At 42.4% G+C, this 24,615-nt stretch overlaps 1 protein-coding gene across 3 annotated transcripts in view; it reads right to left on the minus strand.

The window, feature by feature from the left end:
• Nucleotides 1–13,517: 13,517 nt before the first annotated feature.
• Nucleotides 13,518–24,615, minus strand: part of smoc2 (SPARC related modular calcium binding 2) — a 43,999-nt gene continuing 32,901 nt past the window's right edge. For 2 of the 3 annotated variants that reach the window (XM_084709807.1, XM_084709806.1), the window contains exons 10-13: nt 19,310–19,409; nt 18,975–19,222; nt 18,651–18,688; nt 15,996–16,274 (exon numbers count right to left, since the gene is read on the minus strand). In XM_084709807.1, coding sequence (XP_084565933.1) covers nt 16,251–16,274; nt 18,651–18,688; nt 18,975–19,222; nt 19,310–19,409 — 410 coding nt within the window. In that variant the 3' untranslated portion in view covers nt 15,996–16,250. Of the gene's footprint in view, nt 13,708–15,995; nt 16,275–18,650; nt 18,689–18,974; nt 19,223–19,309; nt 19,410–24,615 lie in introns of those variants that run through there. The other variant, XR_014768875.1, reaches the window with a different exon arrangement.

The following is a 24,615-nucleotide window of genomic DNA, read 5'->3' on the forward strand; positions in this document are numbered from 1 at the left end:
TCCATTCCTTATGCTCTTTGGCAGACAGTATCCATGGGTGAGTGTACATGAAACATTCCGTGCTGGGTTCACAATGGGGTTTATCTTGACTCATTGTCAGTCACATAATGCTCTCTCTCCACTGTAAAGCAGAACATTCTTCGACCATGATGAGCCAGGCAGTACATTTCCATGGCCTGCCTTGTTGAAAACTCAATCAACTCTGAGACCCCCTCACCCCTTCAGCCCCTCAGATCTCTGGTCCCCTGGCCCTCCAGCCCTCCCAGCCTCAATTCCTGGCCTTCCAGCCCCCTGGCCTCAACCTCACTTCCTCAACCCTTTAAGTGTCTAGCCCCCAGACTTGCCTCCCCAGATGAACTGTCCCAGACTCACTTCTTTTAGCCCTTTAAAATTATCAAAAATAAACTGGGTCATGAGTCATACCATTGACTGTGAAAAAGTCTCACTGTGCCATGTCAATTTAAACGTAAGCACTGGTAAATTGCAGAACTCATGCCACTTTTTTTCTCTCTCCAACACTGAGACAAGCACCTCAAGCAAAGGTCTGAACCCACATAATCCAGAAATTGCTTCACTGTTGATCATGATTTCATACCAGATTATAAAAGACCAATTTTGAAGGATATACCAATGTACTTTTTGTGTTGACTATGCTTGTAGGTGACTCCCCCTTAATTGCAAATGTTTGTGAGGTCTTCAACACTGGGTGGAGTGGGATGGGGGTGGGGCCCTGCTCCTATATCTCAAGTGGCTCCTATATCTCAAGTGGGAGCTAATGGGAAAGCAAATAAGGTGATTGCCCTACTCTACCAACAGACTCCAGAGAGGGGAGCAGCAGGTTATACACCTGAACATCTGTGCATGTGTCTGTGAGTGTGGTGTGTGTGGAGTTTGTGGTGTGTGTGTGTACTGGAACAATAGTGTATGTACTACTGTGTATGTTAAATTGGGTGTAGGCGGGGTACTAGGATTGCATCCTTTATAAGCATCTGCATATAAATAGGCTATTGATTGAGTATGAAGCCTTGAGAGAAGGATGCAAGTCAGAAAGAGATGATTCTTTACATGTCTGAAGGGCTTAGGTAAATATACATACAATATACATATCTTACATTTTATGCTTACAGCTTTGACATTCTAATGCATTGATGATAATTCTCAGTACATGATTCTCATACAGTACACTCCTCCAAATGGAAAACATTCTTATATACGAAAGTGTTTTATTCATAGTATATGGTACATATGAATTTGTTCATGAGATGTACATTCCTAGACCTCCCTCCCTTTCTCCCTCCCTTTCTCCCTCCCTCCACTCTCCCTCTACCTCTTTCTCTTTCTACCTATTTTTCCTTTGTCTAACTCTGGCTTCCATGCATGGCAGTGATGTGCCAGGTCATCTCAGGAATGAAGGGCTTTCTATGCTTCACACTCTTCTCTTTGTGTTGACTCAATAAATTACCTGTGATGTCATGGTCAGACCACAGCTTATCCTCAGAAGGACGAGATGAAGGTGGGTGCCAGACAGAAAGTTGTGAAAGGAAGAGATAGTGAGAGAGAATCACTGCATGAGAAAACAACAAAGATGGGGAATGAAATCCTCAGCAATTCCTGTCTTTTAACTTTAAATAACTTTTGGAACTGATTGGAAAAATACTACTCTTCAGACTTGTTCTCAGTCGCTCATGATCATTCTCAACCCCTCATAGAAAACAATGGATCGATTTAGGGTTGTGCCTCTTCCTAAAGTGGTGGAGGAGAGTCAAATGGATGGTCTGGGTGGGGCAGTGAGGGTCCTGCAGGCTGGGGGGATGTTTCTGCCGAGACTGTGGTTATGCATGCTGGGTGCTCAGGGCTATGTTTGCCAGGGCCTGTCTATGTAGTTAGGTGAGGCATCTGCACACCTGTGCTCCTCAGTCCTGTTTGCTTTGACACCCTGGATGATGTATTTTCCTTCCATCAACATATCTGTCTTCCTCACCTTTACCTCTCTTTTTTCTCTCTTTATTTGTATGTCTTGGTTTGACACCATCTAATGTTTCCCTCATATTTATCGTCAATTCTTTGCTTTTTCAGTCCTTCTTTATCTTGGCATGAGTTTTAAGTGAAAATGTCTTCTTTTACCATCATCTGTGTGATTTTTTTTTGTTCAAAGTGTTGTGCTGTAGTCCATAAGTAGTATAGAATGATGTGTGAAATATACCTATGTAATGCAGAACTGGCTTGACTCTATTGACACTATTTTGGCTCACTGAGTTCATTGCAGTTCTTTATTCCATTACACTGGCTTCTTGCATTTCTAAGGTAGCTTTTTCTTTATACATCTAATTTATTTTTTGTCTGCAGATCACACTAAGCCTTTGAAAGTGTTTTGGTTGCAGGGCGTGATTTGGTTGGGGTGAGAGGGGAGGGGGTTTGGTGGAGGGGAGATTGAGTAGGTTGGTGGTGAAGGGTACTTCGGGGTCGGGGTGTCACTGGCTGCCCAGGATGGGTCGGAATCTCCCAGCAAAAAAAGAAGGAAAAAACTCTTTCAAAGGGCAGCTTTGTGCGTAATCATCAAGCCGTGACAAACCACAATCGTCTTGTCCAATGTGTCATAACATGCTGTGCCAGTTGTTGACATAGCCAGCCATTCTTAAAGGGGAGGTTTCATCACCTTGTGGCACCTCTGCAGGTCTATATGTTGGTGGTGGTAGCAAAGATTTTGTTTTAGCGGCCCAAGTGTTGTTTGTTTCTGCCCTCTGGGACTAAGGCAAACTCTCAAGAACGGAAGGTCATTGCCAGATCAGCAGCCTCTGATATAGACATTCAAAATGAATGCAGTCTAAGCAGTGCCCTGACACTGGACTCACACATAACCTGACTTCTAAAATTTTTGAAGGAGTAGAGAAGAAGGGTGGTGAGGGAGAGTAGGGGGTGGGGAGTGAGGAGGGCAGGGGGGTGTGCGTAGGATCAACAAGAGCCTCTTTCAGGGGCTTTTCAGTGCGGATTACAGCGGCTGACTGCTCACAGAGTCTGAACAAAGTGACCACAAGGCCTTGATGATTTGTAGCTTTACTGGATTCGGCAGATCTAATAATTAATGAAATCAACTTATTCACCACAGAGAGAGTGAGGGAAAAGATTAGAGCAGCATGAGAACAGTATGCAGCAGACAGAGGGAAGAGGGGAGGGAGGGGCGGGGGGGGATTCAGACAGAGGCAAGGATCTTGTCAAAGGAACTGTTCCACATGCACCTTGGATGGGATGTGTGTGTGTCTGTGTGTGTTTGTTGAACCTTTTAGAGGTAGTTCTTGTATACTGACTTTGTACTCCAGTGTCTCCACTGTATTTGTAGAAAGGAAATATATATTTTGCCTGGGTAAGGAGCCAGAGTGTTTTGAATGTCTTAGGAGCCTTTGCTCAGTAATTAACCAGACTGGGGTGTCAGGGGGAAAGGACAGTAGGGAGTGGGGAGTGCAGATTTCTGACTGTTGTTCTTCCAGGGAAAGTACAAAGTCCTGTCTGGTTGTCTGTTGACACGCCTGCATGATCTTCCCACAACAGCCTGGATGGTGGGGTATGTTGGGACACACCTGCTTTGTCAACAGCAGCCTCATCCCTGCAGCAGCCAAGTGGAAATCCACCCTACATCACAGGGACGACTGGAAGGCACCACTGACAACACTTCAGGTATCGCTTTTCTCACAGAGTCAGAGCCAGGGGTTATAGGAATTTTTTCATACTTGGGAGTAAAACCTGGGCTTCCTGAAACTACAAAAACACAAAGTCTAAATTTGTTTGTTGGATGTGACACATGCAATGCTTCCCATTCATAAGCTGAGATTCTGTCAGTAAACCCAACATCCTCCCTCAGGGGTGTGACTGAGGTGGCAGTATGTCCACTTGGACTCCAGCGGGACCTCCCTTTACAACCTTTGACCCTCATATGACTACAGGTCCCAGAACCTGAGCAGCATGTTGTCCCCAGCCGTCATAGCATGTTTACACAGACGGGTTGGCCCTGAGAATGGGAGAGACATGATGGGGCAGGTCGCCCCCCAACCCCCGGGCACCAAGAAACAAAGGAAACTGTTTCAGAGACCCTCTATCAATCAAACATCTTAGAGGCAGCATCAGACTAACACTGGCAGGTCGGTTCCCCATAGCTTCAAAGTACAGGAAGGTATGTGAGGGATGTCTTAAGAAGACAACATCATAGTTCTACCAGAATCAAGGCAAGTTCAACAGAAATTGTACGTTATTTTATTTTTCCATGACTGTTACTGTGTGTTGACACAGTTAACAGTTTTCATCCGAGTAATAAAGAGAGAAAGAAAAAACATATTTTGTCCTCTATTTCTGCAGAGTAATGCTTATCATTGCGCCACAAGCACAGGCAAGCTCGAGTACATTCCCAAGCATAAATTATGGCAAGACAAATGCATTCACCTGCTGGTGTTCCACTAATGGTGCTTATCTGTTTTGCATACACACCTCAAATGGAATGATCAAGGAAGCACATGCTGCTTATCAGCCACAAAGCTCATAGGATAGTTCAGTGAAAAGGGGTTGAATAGTTGGTCTTTGGTCATGGCAGCAATCCAGCCAATTCTATGCAGATGGATTTGGCAGTTTTACTCCTCTGACATAAAATAAGCACAAGGTGATGTGAGACGTCCATCTACATTTAAATGATGTGTTTCAGAATTTCATAGATTGAAGAAGTATCCATGAACATGTATGTTTAGTTGTCCATGTTACTGTCACTGAGGTGTAAAGAAAACCCTACAATTCCCCAAAATTGTCAGCAGTGTTGACAATAAGCCTGCTCTTATCCCCAGTGAATGCACAGAATGGCCCCTGGCTCAGGGACAGGTGGTTACCCCCTTTTGGCATATTGAGGGACTGTTAGCTTTGAAGCTCTCAAGAATATCTGGGCTGAATTGTTTATTTATATCCTTGTCAAGCCGTGTCTCTGTGTGATGGAATGTTTTCTTTCTTACTTTCTCCCTCCCCCTCACCCCTTCTTACACCTTACCCCATCCTCCTCCCTCCCTCTCCCCCATTTGCCTTTTCCCACCCTCCACTCCTCCCTCCCCTCCTGCCTTCTTGTCGTCTCAGCCATGCACCTGTCTGTGGCAGGCAGCTGTGGGTGGGAGGGTCTTGGCTGTCAGTGGAACATTCCTGGGGAGAAGTCACCCTGTTAATCCCCCCAGTTTAGTCCAACCCTCCCATCTCTCCCCCTTCCCCCTACATCCATCCCACCATTGCCCCTTTTCTCTGCACTGCTTCTAATTCCATCTTGGTCAGGCTCAAACGGGATACCGCTATGCCAAAGGTAGACATTGTGTGAATAATATTAATGACCCCCCCCCCTCAGCACCACCTCAGAACTGGGAGGTTTAATCCCCACAAATATTTAAAAATGAAAGCAAATATTGTTTTGGACAAGTATGAAGGGTATATTTCTGTGGGATGAGGTGAAGGAGTACAGGAGTACAACCAGCTGAGGTGGCTCGGGCATCTGATAAGGATGTCTCCTGGACGCCTCCCTGGTGAGGTGTTCTGGGCACGTCCCACTGGGAAGAGGCCCCGGGAAAGACCCAGGACACGCTGGAGGGACTATGTCTCTCGGCTGGCCTGGGAACGCCTCGGGGTCCCCCAGGAAGAGCTGGTGGAAGTGGCCAGGGAGAGGGAAGTCAGGGCCTCCCTGCTTAGGTCGCTGCCCCCGCGACCCGACCCCCGGACAAGCGGTAGATAATGACGACGACGATGACGAGGTGAAGGAGACGGTGAAGTGGGAGAGAGGAAGAGAGACAAAGTTGGTAGAAAGAAAGAGATAGAGAAGAGAGAAGAATGGGATGAACTGTTTCAAGAGACAAAACCCAGAAAACATGCACTTGTCTTGGCTACTTATACCATGACTATTTAATTTATTTAATTTTCAACGTTTGTCCTCCAGACAACTTTATTTCTTTGAAAGCTAAAAGCAAATGTTTCATACAATGCTGTGGACAAACTTGCCTAAATCAACCACTCTTACTTTAAATATTTGTTGAACTGCAGATGTCACATGTGGCAGATAAATAGGAATTTAATTTGCTAATAATTATTTACAGGTACCACAAATCAAGCCACAAATCAGATTTATTAAAGATAAGTATTACTTGTTTGTCCATATGTGTATGTGTGTGCATTTGTGTGGGTGACTGTACTTGTGTGTGTATGCACTTGTGTGTGTACTTGGGTGTCTGTGCGTGTGGATGTGTGTGCATGTGTTTCAAATCCAATGGAAATGTATTGAAATGGTCCATATCATTGTCTTTGTATAACAAATTGTCTTCCTCCATATTTGCATCTGATTTAAACAAAAGCCTCTTTATCACTATGGGAAATTCTGATGTCAGGCCAGACCCTGAACAGAGGCAAAGTCTTCATTCAGCTGTGAGACATCAATTTTAAAAATGTTGCACATTTCATCCTATAAGTGGAGAATGTCTCCTTAACATTTCTCTGGCACCTCACATTCGACTAAATGTATTTGTAAAAAAAAAAAACACTATTGGGTCAAACACCTCAACCAATGTCATTATATAATTGGGCACACATGAAAGGAGCTGAAGTTTACAGAGCAGTTCAATTGTGCCATAGTTTGTTGAAGAGGTAGTGCTTTTCAAGGGAGTACTGTCTGTTGAAAGAACTTGTATAATAACTCAAGGAGTTTAGTAGGAACAAATCTCCTGAATTTCCAAAACCCCCTATTGTTATTTCACTGATCATGGCATGGCTCTATACAGATTATGACCAACAACCCCCCTATTTTGACGATCTGAAACGCAAGTGTCAAAACGCAAAGCGCAAGTAACTTTGTGGGCGGCACTTCGCCGCTGTTGCTATTATACCGGCGGGATAAATGACTTTGTGAGAAACGGTAGGCCCTATATGTTTATTGTTTGCGCCTTCCTGCCACATTAAATTGCAGTGTTTCTGTAACATAGGCTACATGGCGAGTAAACCGAATTCTGATCCAGATGGAGATGGGAGAAGAAACCCACCCAAATTAGCTTCGGTTAAACAGGCGTGGGAGGAAATTGCCACAATTGTTACAAATGAAGTTCACATACATAGAGATTTCTCATAAAAATATTTTTGTAATCATTGAAGAAATGTAACACGCCATAAATCAAAACAATGTAACGTAGCTTCACAGAAAGAAGACCCTGGCCTCGCCAGCAGTGCGCACGGACCAAGCTCTAGAAAAATATTAATGGGGTGGCAAGAGGGTGGCAGGAGATATCAGGGGCGGCACCCCATTGCAGAAGTGTGTGAGATAAAAATGAAAAAACTAAAGGCTATGCAACATGTATACATGGTCAATGAACACTCTGAAATCAATTTCAGGATTATAGGTCACATGACCAAAAAGCTATTGAAGTTTGAAGATTTATTTTGAATAAACATTTTATTTTTAATAACCTGAGATGAAAATGAACTAAATAAAGGCTGTGCAGCATGAATGCATACATCTTCAACAGTTTAACATTATTTTGACACTCCTAGTTCATGTTGTTAAAAAAAGCTATTGACTTTTGAAATTTGTAACTTGTTGACAGTCCCTAAACATACGCATTGTTTTGGCAGCCAAAAACAAGCTAAGCGGCCGGTCGTAGCGGTGCTAAACACCGGTTAAAATAACACAATACTGGGCATCCGAATATCGAGTTAACGTTATTAGCCTCAATTCAGCAGGAAAACCAACGTTGCAACTCCATTAGCCCTGCACTTTTCTAATTATTCTTATTCATTAATAGATAATTGCTTAACACTTCATTCCTCAAGTGTGGTCTGCTGTCAGTGCTGACAATTGCATCCTTGCGTTGGAGCCTTCTATGGTCAGTTTGCGCTTTCCTTATGTTCAAATGAAAGCAACTTCGGTCGGCGGTGTGGGGAGGGTGGATGGAGTCGTCTTGTGCTGCATTCACTTGTAATCGTATATTAGACATTCGCTCTCGCAAATGTCCGATGAGCCACAACTTTTCTTTGTTTTCAAAGTTGCCAACTGGGGTGGCAGCTGAGGTGGCAAGACTATTTTTAGGGTGGCAGGTGCCACCCCATGCCACCCTGGTAGATCCGCCCCTGCAAGCTTGCACCCTTAAAATAGCATCTGAATAATACGCCATTGACTTTAGACCATGTTTTTCCTGGTCAGTGGCGGAATTGTTTTTCGGAAACTGCAAAATAGCACCAGGGAACATTTGTGCCAGAAAACGCCTCCTTTTCGCTGAACCGCCCACAGGGGCGCAAAGTCATTTCGACGTGCGTCTGTGGAGGGAAAAGTTGGCTTTGCGTCAAGCGCAAACTAGGAATGACACTTGCGTTGTTGCGCTGGGTGCAAGATAGGGCCCCAAAAGTGTTAGCATCTTGAAGTTCAGAGGTGAGAATGTGGGGGGGGGGAGAGGGTGAGGAAGAAGGTGAGGGTCGGAAGGGGGTGAAGATTATGGTGAGGAGGAATGTGAGGTAAGAGGTGAGGGTGTGGAGGGAGGCGAGGGTGAGAAAGAAGGTGTGGGCGTGGAGGGAGGCTATGGGTGAGGACAGGGTGAGGCAGGAGGTGGGGTTGAAGGGGGAGGTGAGTAGAGAGGCGAGGGTGAGGGAGGAAGCTCAGCAGCGCCAGAGGCCATTAAAGCTCTGATGGCTTCTGACAGTAATTTCTTCATGAGTCCACAGCCTGCTGGCCAAGGCCTGCCAGCGGTGAGATCGGGTGCCTCTTCTTTGCCCATTAAAGCACGCAAACTGTGCCCACAGAGCCCAGCTCAATAGTATCTCTGTACTCAGAGGAACTGTTTATGCATGTGAGAGGACAGGGAAGAGGGGGGTGATGGTGAGGGGGCAGGAGGGGAGGCCGAGGGGCCTAGACACTGCCAGCCTGAGACTCTTGGAGACAGCAGCAAAACATTTGAATGTGTTTTCTTGAGCTCCTCCATCACTCCACGACCCACCACTCAAACCCATTGGGAAGACATGGGGAAAAATTACATTGAGTCCACGCCAAGTAGTTAAGTGTTTGCATGTTCCCTGAACCCATGGGGAATCCAAATTAAACATGGCGTGGCTTTCATATTGTGTTGGTGAGCAAAATGAGGTGTCAAAGGAGTTGAGTAGAGAGGATGGTCATCGTTTCAAGTTTGGTTTGCAGGTGTTTTCAGGATTACCTTGACAAATACCCCTGTGTTAACAGTTTCTCCAATACGTGGCCGAATTAGACAATTGCATGACTGGAAAGCTCATGTTTTTCTGGGCACGGAACTAACTTTGTCCCCACAATGAGCAAGGCCAGTGGAGCTTGAAGTAAGAGTGGCAAAACTGGTGGTCTGACAAAACATTTATCAGTCACTCCAACTGTATTGTCACATCTGTGCATGTCCGCCACTCCTCCAGAGGGCGACGCATATATTAGGACACCCCTTTCACCTTTCACTGACTTCCTATTTAAGGACAGGAAGGCCCTCCTCATTCACTCCGTCATGGATTCTCGTGAACATGTGAACTGAAGTAGGTGAGAACGCCGCTGCCGTGGATTACTGTTTCTTTGTCTGAGTTTGGGATATACTTTTTTTTGTTGTGGATTATTTCATGGACTATACTGACTGCTCCGCTCTGTGAAGCTCACAGTAGCCAGATACAAACTTTCCTTTTGTTTGTTTTTCCTGTGTGGATTACCCTTGTTGATTATATTGCCTGCTCTGTTCTGGGGAGAACTCAGGATCAATAAACTTGTTGAACATTTCACCTGCATACTGCGCTTGTGCTTCAGACCTAGCCTGATATGTATTTCAGCAAAATAATTTGTTCAAAAGTGATGAAAAGACTTCAGTTAGGAATGTCTCTCTCTGTTTAATCATTGTTTGTCCATGTTGGAGAGTTACAGTACCTGTTGTTGGAAACTGTGGTGGAGAAAGGTTAGGTTCTATAAATTCTGTTTGGCAAGTGAGGTCACCGAATCAAATTCCCCCTGTACTTCAGATAAAACAATCTGCTAAATTAGCATCCTGTGCATATTAAGTATGATAAGCACAGCAGAGCTTTATTATTTTTCATCCCACATTTGAGAAGCAACAGTCTATGCTCCATGTTCTCCCAAAGTGTAAAAACCCGACCATGAGGCTGGATTAAATCACAGACGTGAGACGAATGTGCTAATCAAAAATTATGGGCCAAGCCTCAGAGAGCTGGTCTGCCTGAGGTCAATCCCCCGGCCTAGGTGCCCAGGCCCTTTTGGGGCCCATGGTTTACAGGCCTGACAAAGTCATGGTGCAACATTGACTAAGTCATGGTATAACATTGACTAAGTTATGGTGTAACATTAGCTAAGTTATGGTCTAGTAGTCATTTGATTTAAGATGACAATGTTTTCATTTAGCAAACACTTTTATCCAGAACAGAGGGGATTTGGGGCTTCTTGATCTGCAGACAAATGCTCAACCACTGAGCTTTACCTATCCCATATATAACATTTAACATATTTAACATTGACTACTGTATTTTTCGGAAATAAAACCGTGGTTTATAACCCGTTTTAAGTTTTTCTTGTGGTGGTGCGGTTTATATTTCGAAGCCGCTTATAGAAAATGTTTATAACAAAACAACAGCATAACACTTTTTTCTATAACGCTATTTAACCCGTTAAGGAGTAGCGTCACACATGTGATCTCTCGAATGCGGGTCTTATAGCATAATGTTGCATATATTATCAGACCCTCCAGGAATTTGCGATGTTGCGTTGCAATTTTAACCAATCACTGCAATTTTCCCGCTACTTTGACCAATCATCATTGTTTTCCACAATTCTCTCCAGTAGGGGTTAAATCCAGTGTTGCGCCTGAACGCGTTCATTGAACAAAAGTTCATGAACTCGTTCATAATTTTGGTGAACGTGAACTGAACATACTGTATTACTGCCTAATGAACACTACTGTGAACGCGTTCATTCTGGTGTCTGTGAACGGTACGTTCACTCTTTTTAATTTTGTTCAATAAGGTGCCAGATTTCTATAGACTTCCAAGCGAAAAGACACCGTTAACAGTTCTGTATCCAGGGTTGCCCAACCAGTCAATCGCTGCTTGTTCATTTTTTACTCAGGATTATATCCAGGTTATCAAACCATGGGAATCATTTTATTTGTCTGACAAGCTATCACTTTTCCATAGAACATCATGCACTTTTAGTGCGAATTTTTTTTTAACTTTCAACCAACATTGGTCCACTGTGCAATAAATAAATAACTAAAAACTAAATCATTTAAATACCTCGCTACTCTTATGTGTTTCCACAAGTATCTCTGCAATATCATCATCAGCCCATATTTGCAGAAGAGCCTTCACTTCATCATTCCCCCATGTTTCCCCTCAACTAATTTAGCTGCTTATGAGTGGCACGGCTGTCTCCGCCAAGTCTCAATTCCTTTTTCAACCCACAATGCACTACATTTTGGTTTGCTTCCTGGAATAGGTCAACATTAAGTCCAATTACATTCAGACCTAAAGTGAATCGAACCATGGACACTTGGAACCGGACCAAGTCACGTCTTTTTAGGGGGACCATGGTTCGGTTGTTTGGTCCGCACCAGAGTTCGAAGCGTGTTCTCACCTCTCCAAACAAACCGGACTTTCAGAGAAAACAGACCATGGTCCAATTGAAACGGACCAAACATGTCAGGTGTGAAAGCACCCTCACTCTCTCCCTTCCGCCTTACTTTCGTATTGAGTTCAAGTTGAACTGACTTTTTTGTATTAATTTGATTCACATGACATTACTGTAGCTTTGCGCCACCATCTTACCTACCTACTAGGCCTTAGAAATGCCATGTTGTGCAGTTGGCTGCAACAACAGCCGAAAGAGGAACCCCGGACTGGTATTTCATTCTATACCAAAAGACTAAAGGCTAATTCTCCTACTATTATTCTAATGGATAGCATAATAATAGTTGGAGTAAATCTTCTGTAAACCTTCTGTAAATCTTCTGTAAACCTTCTGTAGGGCTCGTTTCCTTCACGTTCTTTGAATATAAACACATCTCAGGGCTCGACACATCTCATCCGCTTTTCCAGGACAAGTGGATTTTTTATAGGGCAGGTGGAAGCGAAATGTATTTGCCCCACTTGACAAGTTATAGCTCAAACATAATAAAATGCCATGTTACTTAACGTTATGTGCAGTGCCACTAATTACGTCTATTTAACCGATTTTAAGTTGCTAGCTTTTTTCTTCTGTGTGGAGTCAGATGGCTGAGTGGTGAGGGAGTCTGGCTAGTAATCAGAAGGTTGCCGGATTGATTCCCTGCTGTGCCAAATGACATTGTGTCCTTGGGCAAGGCACTTCACCCTTCTTGCCTCGGGGGGAATGTCCCTGTACTTACTGTAAGTCGCTCTGGATAAGAGTGTCTGCTAAATGACTAAATGTAAATGTAATGTGTTTCGATGAAGTTCCTCTCAGTGAATTCTGCTCCAAAAAGGTCGAGGAGGACAGCCTTAACGAGAGAACGCGATTCCCATTGATCTGTCGCATCTGAATTTTGATTTGGGTCACGAAAGTCTTGAAATTTGAGTGAGAATGCGTCGCCCACGTAGTAGTAGGCGGCAGCCATGTCTTGGTCGCCCGGTTACACTGTTTTGACATTAGCCTCAGAGTCAGACTCGGGCGCTCACTGGCAGTATTCACAATGTTGTATTTCACTCAATTCTCCACCAAAAACTCAAGGGAGGACTGCTTTTGGTAGATACAAGCCTACCGAAGGTAGCCAGAATCTTGGATATTTTCAACCGAGTCTGTTTCATTCGTCATTTGCCTGAGAAAGTGACCTCCGTTAGCCAGGCTAGTTTTGCCCGTTTCACTAGGTCAGCCTATTTAAAGGTTTCGGACAAGTGACTTTAGTGCATAGAATGTAAGTGCCTCAAAAAGTTAATGTCAAGCCCTGCATCTGACATTAACATTGTCAAGATTAATGACTGCTAGCCGTGAGCTAAGTGGGACTAAGATGAGTGCTAACTAGCTGTTAGCCACTTAGCTAACAACTCGCAGAGTAAACTACCAACAAAATCATACGTTTGATTTTTCTTTTAATAATAAATAACTTTCCCATGATTAATACTTGGCGAGATGGGTAGTGGATATAGCGGCGGTCTGTTTGGAAGTGACGTAGATGGCATCTATGAATAATTGAATTTTGTTGTTCCATTGGTATCTGTTTCATGTTGTTGATAAGTAAAGCCTACTTTGCTACATTTTTTGTTGTCCTGGTTATCTTTTGCTTGGCATGTTGGTAAGGTTATTTAGGGGAACATTTCTCAATGGTTTTATTCTTCAGTGAATGTTTGTTTATTAATTACTTATTTTTTTACCAATGACTCAATTATAATTACAAAGAGGGAAATTTGCAACGTTTTATTGCAACTTTCACAGATTTCACCTCTTTGCTGTAAGTACAGTATGCACTGCTTGATTATAACTACTGTACCACACATAATACAGCAATGTATAAAATAGTTATTTATTTCTAATAAACATGAATCCATTTTTTTACAATTTGATTTGATGACAATCCATGTTTAAGACAAGCAGCTGTACAAAGCGTCGGTGGGGATGCTATAGCTCAGTGAGTAAGAGATGTGGACAAGCGTAAGTTAAGGTTTCAGCCACGTTACAAAATATCCATATATCAGCATTCATATCTATAACAGAACAAAGAAAAACAACAGGAGTGACACAAAACTAACATCTTATACAACTCTTGAAAAGTATTTGGTAACACTTTACAATAAGGGTGCATGAATTATCATTCATTAATGCATTAACTAATGCATGAATCATTATCAGTTAATACATAACTCAGAAAGTACTTAATGATGCACTGATCATGAACACATCATTTGGTAATAGGGAGTCACATATGATTTACTATTAATTAAATCTGGAATAATGTAACAATTCCTATTGACATTAACACATTAACTGATAGGTGAGTTAACTACTTTAGTTAATCGTGCAAACTATGACTGTTAGTTAACTGTGTGAACCAAAACCCTGAGTTAACAAGGTAATTCATGTGTTAATTACTACAATGGCGGTATCCATGGATTGAGACGGTACTTAATCATTTGTTAATAGTAATGTGCCTCCGCAAGTAAAGTCATAACATGAGTTACATTCACTAATCATTAACTAATTATTCACTCAACAAATACTTACTGTTTTGCAGAGAGACAACTTTTAAATAAACTCTTATGAGTTGGAATCCTGCATTACAGTCAAAATAACTTTTTTACGAATTGATGACTACCATGCCGTTTGCAAAACGTTTTATTTCACTCAAACAACACATGCAAGGCCACCTTTCTAAGAAGATGTCCACTCGAAATATTGACTAGATCTCCCGTAGAAAATGTCTGGCTGCAACAGATCCTGGATTTTGGACCGATTCATGACGGTGAACTTCTATCTTCGAATGTTAACTTTCCACTATCCCCTAAGCTCAGCATTATACATCAACTTGAAAAGGGTGAAAGCTAACAGAGAATAATTAAGCATTTGAATGGTAAAGGCAAACTATGTGGAGCTGACTGACTTCACTCATTCAAACTTAACAATGCTTTTTTACCCATTATAGTTAGACCTAGACTAGCTAGCTAGTCAGCCAGCTGACAGGCTCTAAACTCAGGCTCTAATCTATTTAGAGACACTGAGGTGATTATCGAAATGATCAAAAACAGTATATACTAAAATGAATATGGCTAGCCATTTCGCCAAGCAAAAAAACAGATAGGTTGCAGCAGTTTGTCCCTGCTACAGTTTAGAAATCCGCAATGGGGCTGAATTTAACTCTTCGTAGGTTCGGCGACATTTTATAGTACAAAATAGCTGTCAATCAAAAGGAGATGCAGTCTTTTGACACACCCTCCAATCATCACGCAGAAGCCCAGCGTCCAGGCCAGCCCACTCCTATATTCACCTCCAAAGACGCTGAGCGTCCATGACGGGACATAATCACAGCATTTATCCAATGAGTGTATAGTTTTGAAACACTGAAAAATCTCTTCAGAGAAGCTTCATGATGTCCATTGAAGCTGGGCTTCAACAGGAAAATGCACTGTGACGCTACGGGAATGTATGAGAAGGAAATTAGTCGACCTGCTACTACGCAGCTGATTCTGAACTAATTCGTCTTCGAGATGAACGTATTTTAACACGTTTAAAATTTTAACACTATAGTTAATATTTTACCGTACATTTTTTGATATTTTAGGGGAAGCTGAGCTTCCTTTTCAGTCTTAAAGAAATCGACACTGGTGGAAAGTTAACATAGGAGTTCACCGTCATGAATCTGTCCAGAATCCAGGATCTGTTGCAGCCAGGCATTTGGAAGATCTGATCGATACTTCGAGTGGACTACTTAGAAAGGTGGTTTTGCATGTGTTGTTCGAGTGAAATAAAACGTTATGCAAACGGCATGGTAGTCATCAATTTGTCAAAAAGTTATTTTGACTGTAATGCAGGATTCCAACTCATAATAGAGTTTATTTAAAAGTTGTCTCTCTGAAAAACTGTAAGTATTTGTTGAGTGAATAATTAGTTAATCATTAGTGAATGTAACTCACGTTATGACTTTACTTGAGGAGGCACATTACTATTAACAAATTATTAATTACCGTCTCAATCCATGGATACCGCCATTGTAGTAATTGACACAGGAATTACCCTGTTAACTCAGGGTTTTGGTTCACACAGTTAACTAACAGTCATAGTTTGCACGATTAACTAAAGTAGTTAACTCACCTATCAGTTAATGTCTAAATGTCAATAGGAATTGATACATGATTCCAGATTTAATTAATAGTAAATCATGAGTGACTCTCTATTACCAAATGATGTGTTCATGATTAGTGCATCATTAAGTACTTTCTGAGTTATGTATTAACTGATGATGATTCATGCATTAGTTAATGCATTAATGAATGATAATTCATGCACCCTTATTGTAAAGTGTTACCAAGTATTTTTAGACACACAAGACACATACATTGTATGTGTTAAATTATTTGTGTAAAGACATAAAAAAGCTAACTACATAATTCACATATTCAGCAGTCTGTTTAAATACCTTAATTCTACAAAGTGAATTTACATTTCTTTAAAGTACAAAGTGCAAATACTATGCTTTCCATTGCCGATTGATAAGGGCAAAATGGGATGGGGTGGCAAAATCTGTGTTGTTGCCTTAGCCTTGCTTCTTTGACGGATTCTGAAGAAAAAGAGAAGAAACACAGAATTGTAAAAATGGCACCAACATAGCAAACCAATAACACTCACTATTCAGTATCACCTCATCCTACTTTTTAGTGTCAGAGCCAGGGGGTATTCCAAGTAGCGGGTTTAGTAAAAACGTTGAGTTGTTTAACCCTGAAAAGAGGCATACTCCGAGTTCCACGTTCCAGAAAGAGAGGTAACGAAACCTTTTGGTAAGTTTCCATGGTAACTTACTCCTTGAAACTAACCTGCTCACTAGCAGGTTGTCCATGCCAAACTCTGCGTTTCTACCGATCCCCTCCCACTTTATGAGCCTGATAGCGTTGGCAGACATGGCATGTCATTTCCTGGTTCAGCCGAGCGATCTCGAACAAAATTGTGTTCGCTTAGTTATACGCCGGGAGACGATTTTAAGACTGCGGTTTGATGTACTTTAATTCCCTGACCCTGATCCCTAACACTTAAGTTAACTTTACCGTTTCTTGTCACAATCTGTAATTTATTTTAGCAACATTCTCAGCCCTTGGGTCTTCATCGGTAGTGGTACTCGCCGTGGACTTGCACTCAGAATTGGCCAAATGCCTTTTGGCACTGAAATAAAGACTAATAATTGAAATTGTATTTGGTCTTCATTACTACAAATAGAAATCTAACAATGAGTAGCCTATTTCTATCGGCTATTGTTCTTACAATTTACATGATTCATATGATTCCTAAAATGTACATGATGTTGGCTACCGTCCTGTAACTGTTGTTTCAGCAAATCTATTTCAACATTGTTGGGGGTCAATATATTGGCCAAACAACCGAAACGAATTCCCCTATGGTTTGAAGGAAGATGGGAAATTGAACAGTGTATTAACATTAACCAAATAATGCCAATACCACTGGAATTACAGTTATTTGACTCTTTGGGTTAAATCAGCGGGCAAAGCAGAGAGAGGGGAGGTAACCTTTCTCGTATCTACTCACTTGGAGATTTTCAAACAGAGCGTTTGAGCCTGCATTCTGTCAAAGGCGGAGAAGAACACCCAGGGCTTTGTTTAGACCTATTGAAAATTCTAGCCACTGGGGGACCAAAGGCAGGCTAGGGGAACTCATATTAATGTTAAATAACCTCATAAAATGAAGTTTTATGTCATGTCACCTTTAATGTAGTATATTGTTCCTACAATTAACATCACCTGTGACCATGCATCCTCTCGTAACTTGTGTTCCAGTAAATCTTTTTTGAGATTAGCCTTTATTCTTCTACCTTGAGTAGGTCTACACCATCTCTTGGTCAGTGTTTGGCACTTTCTTCATGAGCTACAATTTGTACAACTCACTTACTTGTAACTGGGGATGATATTACATAAGCTACATTTTACAGTTCCACGTGCAAAATTCCCCTGCCATTAAATTAACATGTCACTGTATACAGCATCCATGCTCTGTTCAACAGGATCAGAATGTGCAAATCGTTTTTTAAATATTAATTATTCTCAAAATGTCAGTGTAACTGACAATTCCGCACAAGCCTGTAAATAAAAGTACATGGGGAGAGAACTACCAGTAGCTACCATAAATAATTCTCTGCATCCATTTCTGCGGCAGCAGTCAATGTCTCTTTGTCATCTTAATCATCATAATCATCTTTTGATGAAAAGCATTCTGTTGGGGGAAACTGCTACTTCAAATTGAAATAGGCACCAATTGATATTTATTTAGTATCATGTCGAATATGATTAAAACTAAGGTGACGTTGAGGCTACAATCACACACGTATAGCCTAAGCAAAATATGCGTTACCTGTTCGTAGTATGTTTTTACATTTAATAAAACATTGAACACTTTTTCTCCTGTAATGTTAACAGACAGTGGGGTTAAATGTTCAATATATGGACTGGCTATTGCCTTCAAATGTATGCATTGCCTCGGCAGCAATGTCTCCCATGCCACTTGTATACACTGCTACAGCCGTGTTGCTTTTTTCCCGGAATATGTGCTCGACCATAAGCACAAAATAAAACTTGTATCTGAAGCTTGGTGGAGTATGCAACGTTTTTTGTCACCGGGTGCTATGGTGAATCCTAGTATTGGAGCTCCATTGATGTTGGGTTTTAATAGTTCTCATGCCCGCGCTTAACTCTGAGTTGACGTACTCAGAGTTGAGTTAACAAATTCATATCAGCTTTTCTGGAACCGAATTTTCGGAGTTTCTCATGTTAGAGTAACTCAACTCAGAGTTCAGGGTTATTCTCAGAGTTTGTTAAACCCGCTACCTGGAATACCCCCCCAGTGTGTTTTATTTCTGTCAACAGACAGAGGGAGTTGATAACCTCAACATTCCACATGATTTGTCAGATAATTGTAGTGACTACTGACTCACCAGTTTACTTGAGGATACACCTTCACCTGTTTTTGTCCCTGAAAACAAAAGTACAACCTCATTAACCTTTGGTAAGATGTGCTATTTTAACGCTTTAGAGGAGTTTGTGGGCTGTATGTACAATATGTGGCTGCAACCTTTATATGTGTTCACTATAAATATGTACATTTTGTACTGTACATCATATGTGTGTGTGCTTTGCATGTCTAGTTGTGTGTTTGGGTATTACTGTGTGTGTTTATATGTGCAATATGTGTGTGTGTTTGTGTGTGTTATATTTGTGTGTTTATGTGTAGCTGTTTGTGTTTGTAATATGTGTCTCACCTTCTTCCTTGGTGACGCCCAGACATCCCATTAGCTCTTGCAGTGACAGGGCCTTGTCGTTGCTGATGTCACAGTACTCCACAAACTTTTTCACACATTTCTTGGGCTTAGACTTCTTGCGCAGGAAGCGTTTGAAGGGCTTGATCTCTTTCTTGCCGATGTCTCCGCTGGAGTTTTTATCCAGCTGGCTAAAGTACCAGTGAACCACTCTCTCCTCCAGGGTATGACTGGGGTCTGGCTCAAGCATCCTGGTGGTCAAGTTCAAAGTCAACAGTAAGTCACACAGTAGTACATTTATCCATTCAATAAACACAAAAACAGATACAGCATCTAACCTGCCCGCGGATGCTGGGTCTGTGACAGCATGCACCATGTCGGTTGACAGTGCGTCAAGAACACTTGTCAGAAATTCTGTTTTCTTTGCCCCAGGACAACCTTGAAAGGAAACAAAGACAGAATATTTTGGTATTTATTGTTATATTTGGAAACAATACACATCAACGGGTCTAGACACACATCAATCAACCCTCTAGTCAACATTGTGACAACAACATGAAAGAAAGCCGCCATAGGTGGCCAAATAAAGGCCTGGGTAGGAAGGGAAAATAACACAGTGTTGGTTTAACACAAAGAAGGCAGGAGCACGCCTGATCTTCAACCTACCCAGACGCTCCCATGTCACCCCACTCTTCATCTCCCTCCACTGGCTACCCATCACGGCCCGCATCAGATTCAAGACCCTGGTACTGACCTTCCGAGCAGTGAATGGGACTGCAACTGACTACATCAAGTCTCTCCTGCAGCCTCACACCCCAAACCCGTCACCTACGGTCTTCTTCTGACAACGGTCAGGTGGTCCCACCTCTCAAGAGAGCCCGCTCCGAACCCAAGCTCTTTTCCTGTCTGACCCCCCAATGGTGGAATCATCTCCCCACCTCCATCAGAGATACTGAGGGCCTCATGTACTAACGTTTTTGCGTCCATTTCAATCGTATTTGTTTCGCAATGTGCGCATAAAAGCATGGCGAGGTATGTACAAACATGCGGCCCTGAGGTAAAAGCGCAGACTGCCTGCCGCAGGGACTAAAATTGGCCATTTGTGCTTTTCCGTGTCATGCATATGCATTCACGGGAGGGTCAGGGGGAAAGTGGGAGTTTCGAATAAAGAGATGGGAGGGGATGCGTAAAGTGCGCCTAATTATGTATTCCGCGTTATGTACAAAAAACGGCCGTGAAAGCGCACCTGTATTTTGCGGTGAAAATTCTGTGACTCTTAAAAGCAGGTGTAAACCAGGATGCGGGGCTCTTCGCATTTGCCTCCTGGTGAAATGGCAGAAGTAATCCGAGCAAGACGAAGACTTAGGCCAAGGACACGAGCTGAAAGGATTTTTGCCACAAGGATCACACTTTTTCAGTTGAGTGAACACAAAATTATTACGTGTTAAAGATTAAGCAGCCATGCAATATTACAGTTACTGGAATTTGTAATTTCTTGTGTCGGTGTGGAATTCCGGCCTCGTTATCACTAAGGCCGAATCCCAATACTCTGTCTTACCCCTACCCCTATCCCTTAGTTTACCCCTAGCCCTTATGTCTCAAAACTGAGGGGTAAGGGCTACATAGCCCTATGAAATGAGACGCCACTTGGTTACGGTTACGTATATCGATGTCTCCAAAGCAAGTAGTGACTGAGTTTGACTGATATCATACAAAATGTGTTTGAAATGAGCTGATAATGGAGTTTAATTAAAACTGTAGACATGCATAGACCCTGCATGCAAATCAGCAATGTAACGTTAGCGCAGCAAACTAGCCATTTTTTTTTACGTTTCAATTAAGAACATGGTTGCAAATATATATGTACAGGACTGTGTAAAGCACAAAACAAGACTGTCATCATTTTTTAATCAATTATTTAAGCCGAAAATATTATATATTGAGACACCACTTACTCTCACAGGAACGCGCAAAACGAAGGGCTAGGGGTAAGGGTTAGGGGTAAGACAGAGTATTGGGATTCGGCCTTAATCTTTGTTTTCGCTGTTTTGACTTTGGTGGCTGATCCATGATAGAAAGAGAGGAGGCCCATTCAATTGCGCGTGTAAGTGCTCACAATTTACAGTATAGTGGGCGGAAAAAGGCGCTGATTACCCGATGAACTGCAGGTTTGGTAAATACGACGTTAACTGAAGTATCACAGCATGCGCTATCTGCGGGTTGGCCATGGCACTGATAACGCTACATTTGCAAATGTACGAACATGAGGGCCTGACTATCTCTCCACCTTTAAGAAAAGGTTAAAGACCCACTTGTTCCGGGAATACACCAGCACTTAAAGGTCAGATGATATTCTGTTTTGGGATGCTTTTATATAGGCCTTAGTGGTCCCCTAATACTGTATCTGAAGTCTCTTCCCCGAAATTCAGTCTCGGTGCATAATTACAGCCACTACAAGCAGTCCCACAATGAGCTTTCCACAAGACGCTCTGTTTCTGTGTCTGTAGCTTTAAATGCTAATGAGGAGGAAAGAGGTGGCACCATGCACTATTGTTTACAGTGGATGTATCGCAATGGCTCGTAGCCCCGTTGCTGTAAGATGCCTTGAATTTTCCCAATTCTCATCTGATCACCCTGGTTTGCAGAGGTGCACACTCATAATCATTTCAATGAGGGGAAAGGCGGATATCGAGCGCCATAACAACAGCAGAATGGTTATCCAATTAACAAAGAAGTGTACAACACGCACGTTACAGCATGTGTATTCACACACATACTTGATGCTACCTACTTTTACATTAGCGACAGTAACTCAGCTGTTAGCTGCAGAGCTAATGTTACAGCCACATTCTAAGGGTAGCAAGCTCGGTAACCATATACAGTAAAGCAACAAAATGATATAGCGTTAGTTAACTTACTTGTCCGAGGTTTGTAGCTGGACCAAGGAGAGTTAGTACTGATCCAGAATTTTATTTCAGCAAGGCCAGCTTTGTATTAGCTCAAGTTGAGGAAACAGTCATGGCAGAAATGTTTGGCGCAGACATACAAAACTTTGGAAAGTTGTGTCGGCGCATTTCCAGAGAAAATAAAATTAAGACACTGGGTCTTCACTGTAAAAATACTTTTGTTTTCCTTTGTAAATCCAAACTGAGCAAATGTAATGCTTCATTCGTTTGCAAGCCATGATGTTTCTTGAGGATAAAAACACTTGCACGGTCATAGCTCAGTTTCTCATGGGCGGGCCAGATTATCTGGGCGGGCCAAGCAGAGAGATGGGAGGTAACCTTCCTCCTTGTGGCGTCACAAGGAGCAGATTTTCAAACCGAGCGTTTGAGCTTTCATTTTCTCAAAGGCGGAGAAGAATACCCAGGGCTAGGTTTACACCTATTGAAAATTCTAGCCACTGGGGGACCAAAGGCAGGCTAGGGAAACTCATATTAATGTTAAATAACCTCCTAAAGTGAAGTTTTTATGTCATGTGACCTTCAAGAAAGTTCAGATGTTAGCTTATTTCCTCCAGGAACATCATGTCAATTATTGAGGGGCTTGTTGCTCTTGTTGGTTAGTTGTAACTGATTTAACTACTTGTGCTCGCTGTTAACTATATTAATGTTGCTTGCTTTCCTCCAGGTACACTCTAGCACTAGGATCATGTTGTTTAATTTTTATTTGTTTAACTACATGCTCTTCTGGTTCTACCCATTGGCACTTATTTGCTTTTTTCAAAGTATGCTTCAAGTTTTTGGCTACCCGCAATGTTTGTTGTTTATGATTATTGACCTATGCACTTTTTGTAAAGCTCTTTCTTTAGACATTTAGTCATTTAGCAGACGCTCTTATCCAGAGCGACATACAGTAAGTACAGGGACATTTCCCCCGAGGCAAGTAGGGTAAAGTGCTTTGCCCACGGACACAACGTCATTTGGCACGGCGGGGAATTGACCCAGCAACCACAAAACCACAAAAGTCTGATCACTAGCCCAACTCCCTCACCATTCAGCCATCTGACTCCCCTTCCAAGAGAGTGACTTCTCTCTTGCAAGTCACTTTGGATAAAAGTGTCTGCTAAATGAATACATGTAAATGTAAACAAGGGGCAACTGAAAACGGAATGACCCTAATGATAGTAATTGTGTGTTAAGCCATATAGTTTTAAGAGTCTGGGGGCCAAGGTTGTTATCGAAGGGCTGAAGGCTATAGAGGCCCAAGAGATTCCTGGATTTCTCCTGATCTCTACCTCTCTCCATCCCTCTGTTCCCCCCCCCCTCTCTCTCCCTCTTTCCCCTTCTTTCTGTCTCTCTTCCTCCCCCTCTTTCCTTCAATGCCCCTCTGTCTCCAACTCTCGCCCTTTCTCTCAAACTCTCTTTCCCTTTTCTCACAGGTTAAGTGTCTGCAGCCTATTCCGACTGTTTCACTGCCTGTGGAAGGGAGGAGTTTTTTCAAGGCTGCTAGTTTTATGGCCCCGTCAGCAGGCCTGCAGGGCCAGATTCTCCTGGGCTGGAGATAATAGCATGCTTGCCCCCCTGCTAACAGGTGTTGACTAGGTAAACACCCAGCAATAGCCATCCTCCTCATCTCCTCCCTTCCCAGGTAGAAGACAGAGCAGGGAGAAACTGGGTCTATCAAACCAGGGTCGCTCCCACATGTACTAACTGTTGCACACTCTCCACAATCTAAGAGGCTTGTATTTAAGTTTTAGTAGGCTCCCAATGGCTCAGACCTAATTAAATATCTGACCCCCTTTAAAAGGACAGCTGGGCATTTTTGTTGTTGTATATACAATCAAACCATTCACTGGGAAAACTATTACTGTTGTGTATTGATATTAATTTAAGTTTGTTCCCTCGGGGCATCCGTAATGCCCACCGCGTTGAAGGCTGGGTATCTTTATCCTTGAAAACTTACACTATAAAGTATACACGTTATTTCCATCACGGTCTCCTGTCCGATCATTACTTAGCTGTATGAGCATTGAGTGTGCTACATAACAAACTGGCGACGAGATATGAGATGTTCTCACGTTTGTGTTGATTTTTTTTTCGGACAAGTACGAGTTTAAAAGTTGTATTTTCGCGGTAAAAAGACGCGAAGAGAACGAGGAGGTAGCTGGTAATGTATGAAGCTAGCTAGCTTCCAATGGTTTGTCAGCGAGAGTGAAAAGGGGCAGTGAGACGATGGCTGCACTGATTGGAAATATAGGACCATTTGAGGAATATGTGGAACAATGGAGTTCATACACAGAACGTTTTGAGTACTTTGTGTTAGCAAATGGAATCGCAGCAGATGTGGTTGTGCCAACGTTTTTGACGGTCATGGGAGGAAAAACGTTCAATCTACTGCGCAGCCTAGTAACACCTGAAAAACCTGGTGACAGAGGTTATGATGAAGTGGCTATCTTAAAAGCACATTATTCTCCCAAACCACTTATCATTGCTGAGAGATTCAGATTCCACAAGAGAAATCAAGAGGAGGGGGAGTCAATCTCGCAGTTTGTGGCTGTACTGAAACAGTTATCTGAACACTGTGAATTTGGACATTCTCTAAATGACACTATACGTGATGGGTTAGTGTGTGGCATGCGCAGTGGGGCAATTCAGAAACGCCTTTTGACTGAGAGTAACTTAACTTTGCAAAAAGCAATAGA

Source organism: Hypomesus nipponensis, chromosome 11 (genome assembly GCF_054491055.1).
Source record: "Hypomesus nipponensis isolate SF chromosome 11, ASM5449105v1, whole genome shotgun sequence".
Classification (NCBI taxonomy): Eukaryota; Metazoa; Chordata; class Actinopteri; order Osmeriformes; family Osmeridae; genus Hypomesus; species Hypomesus nipponensis.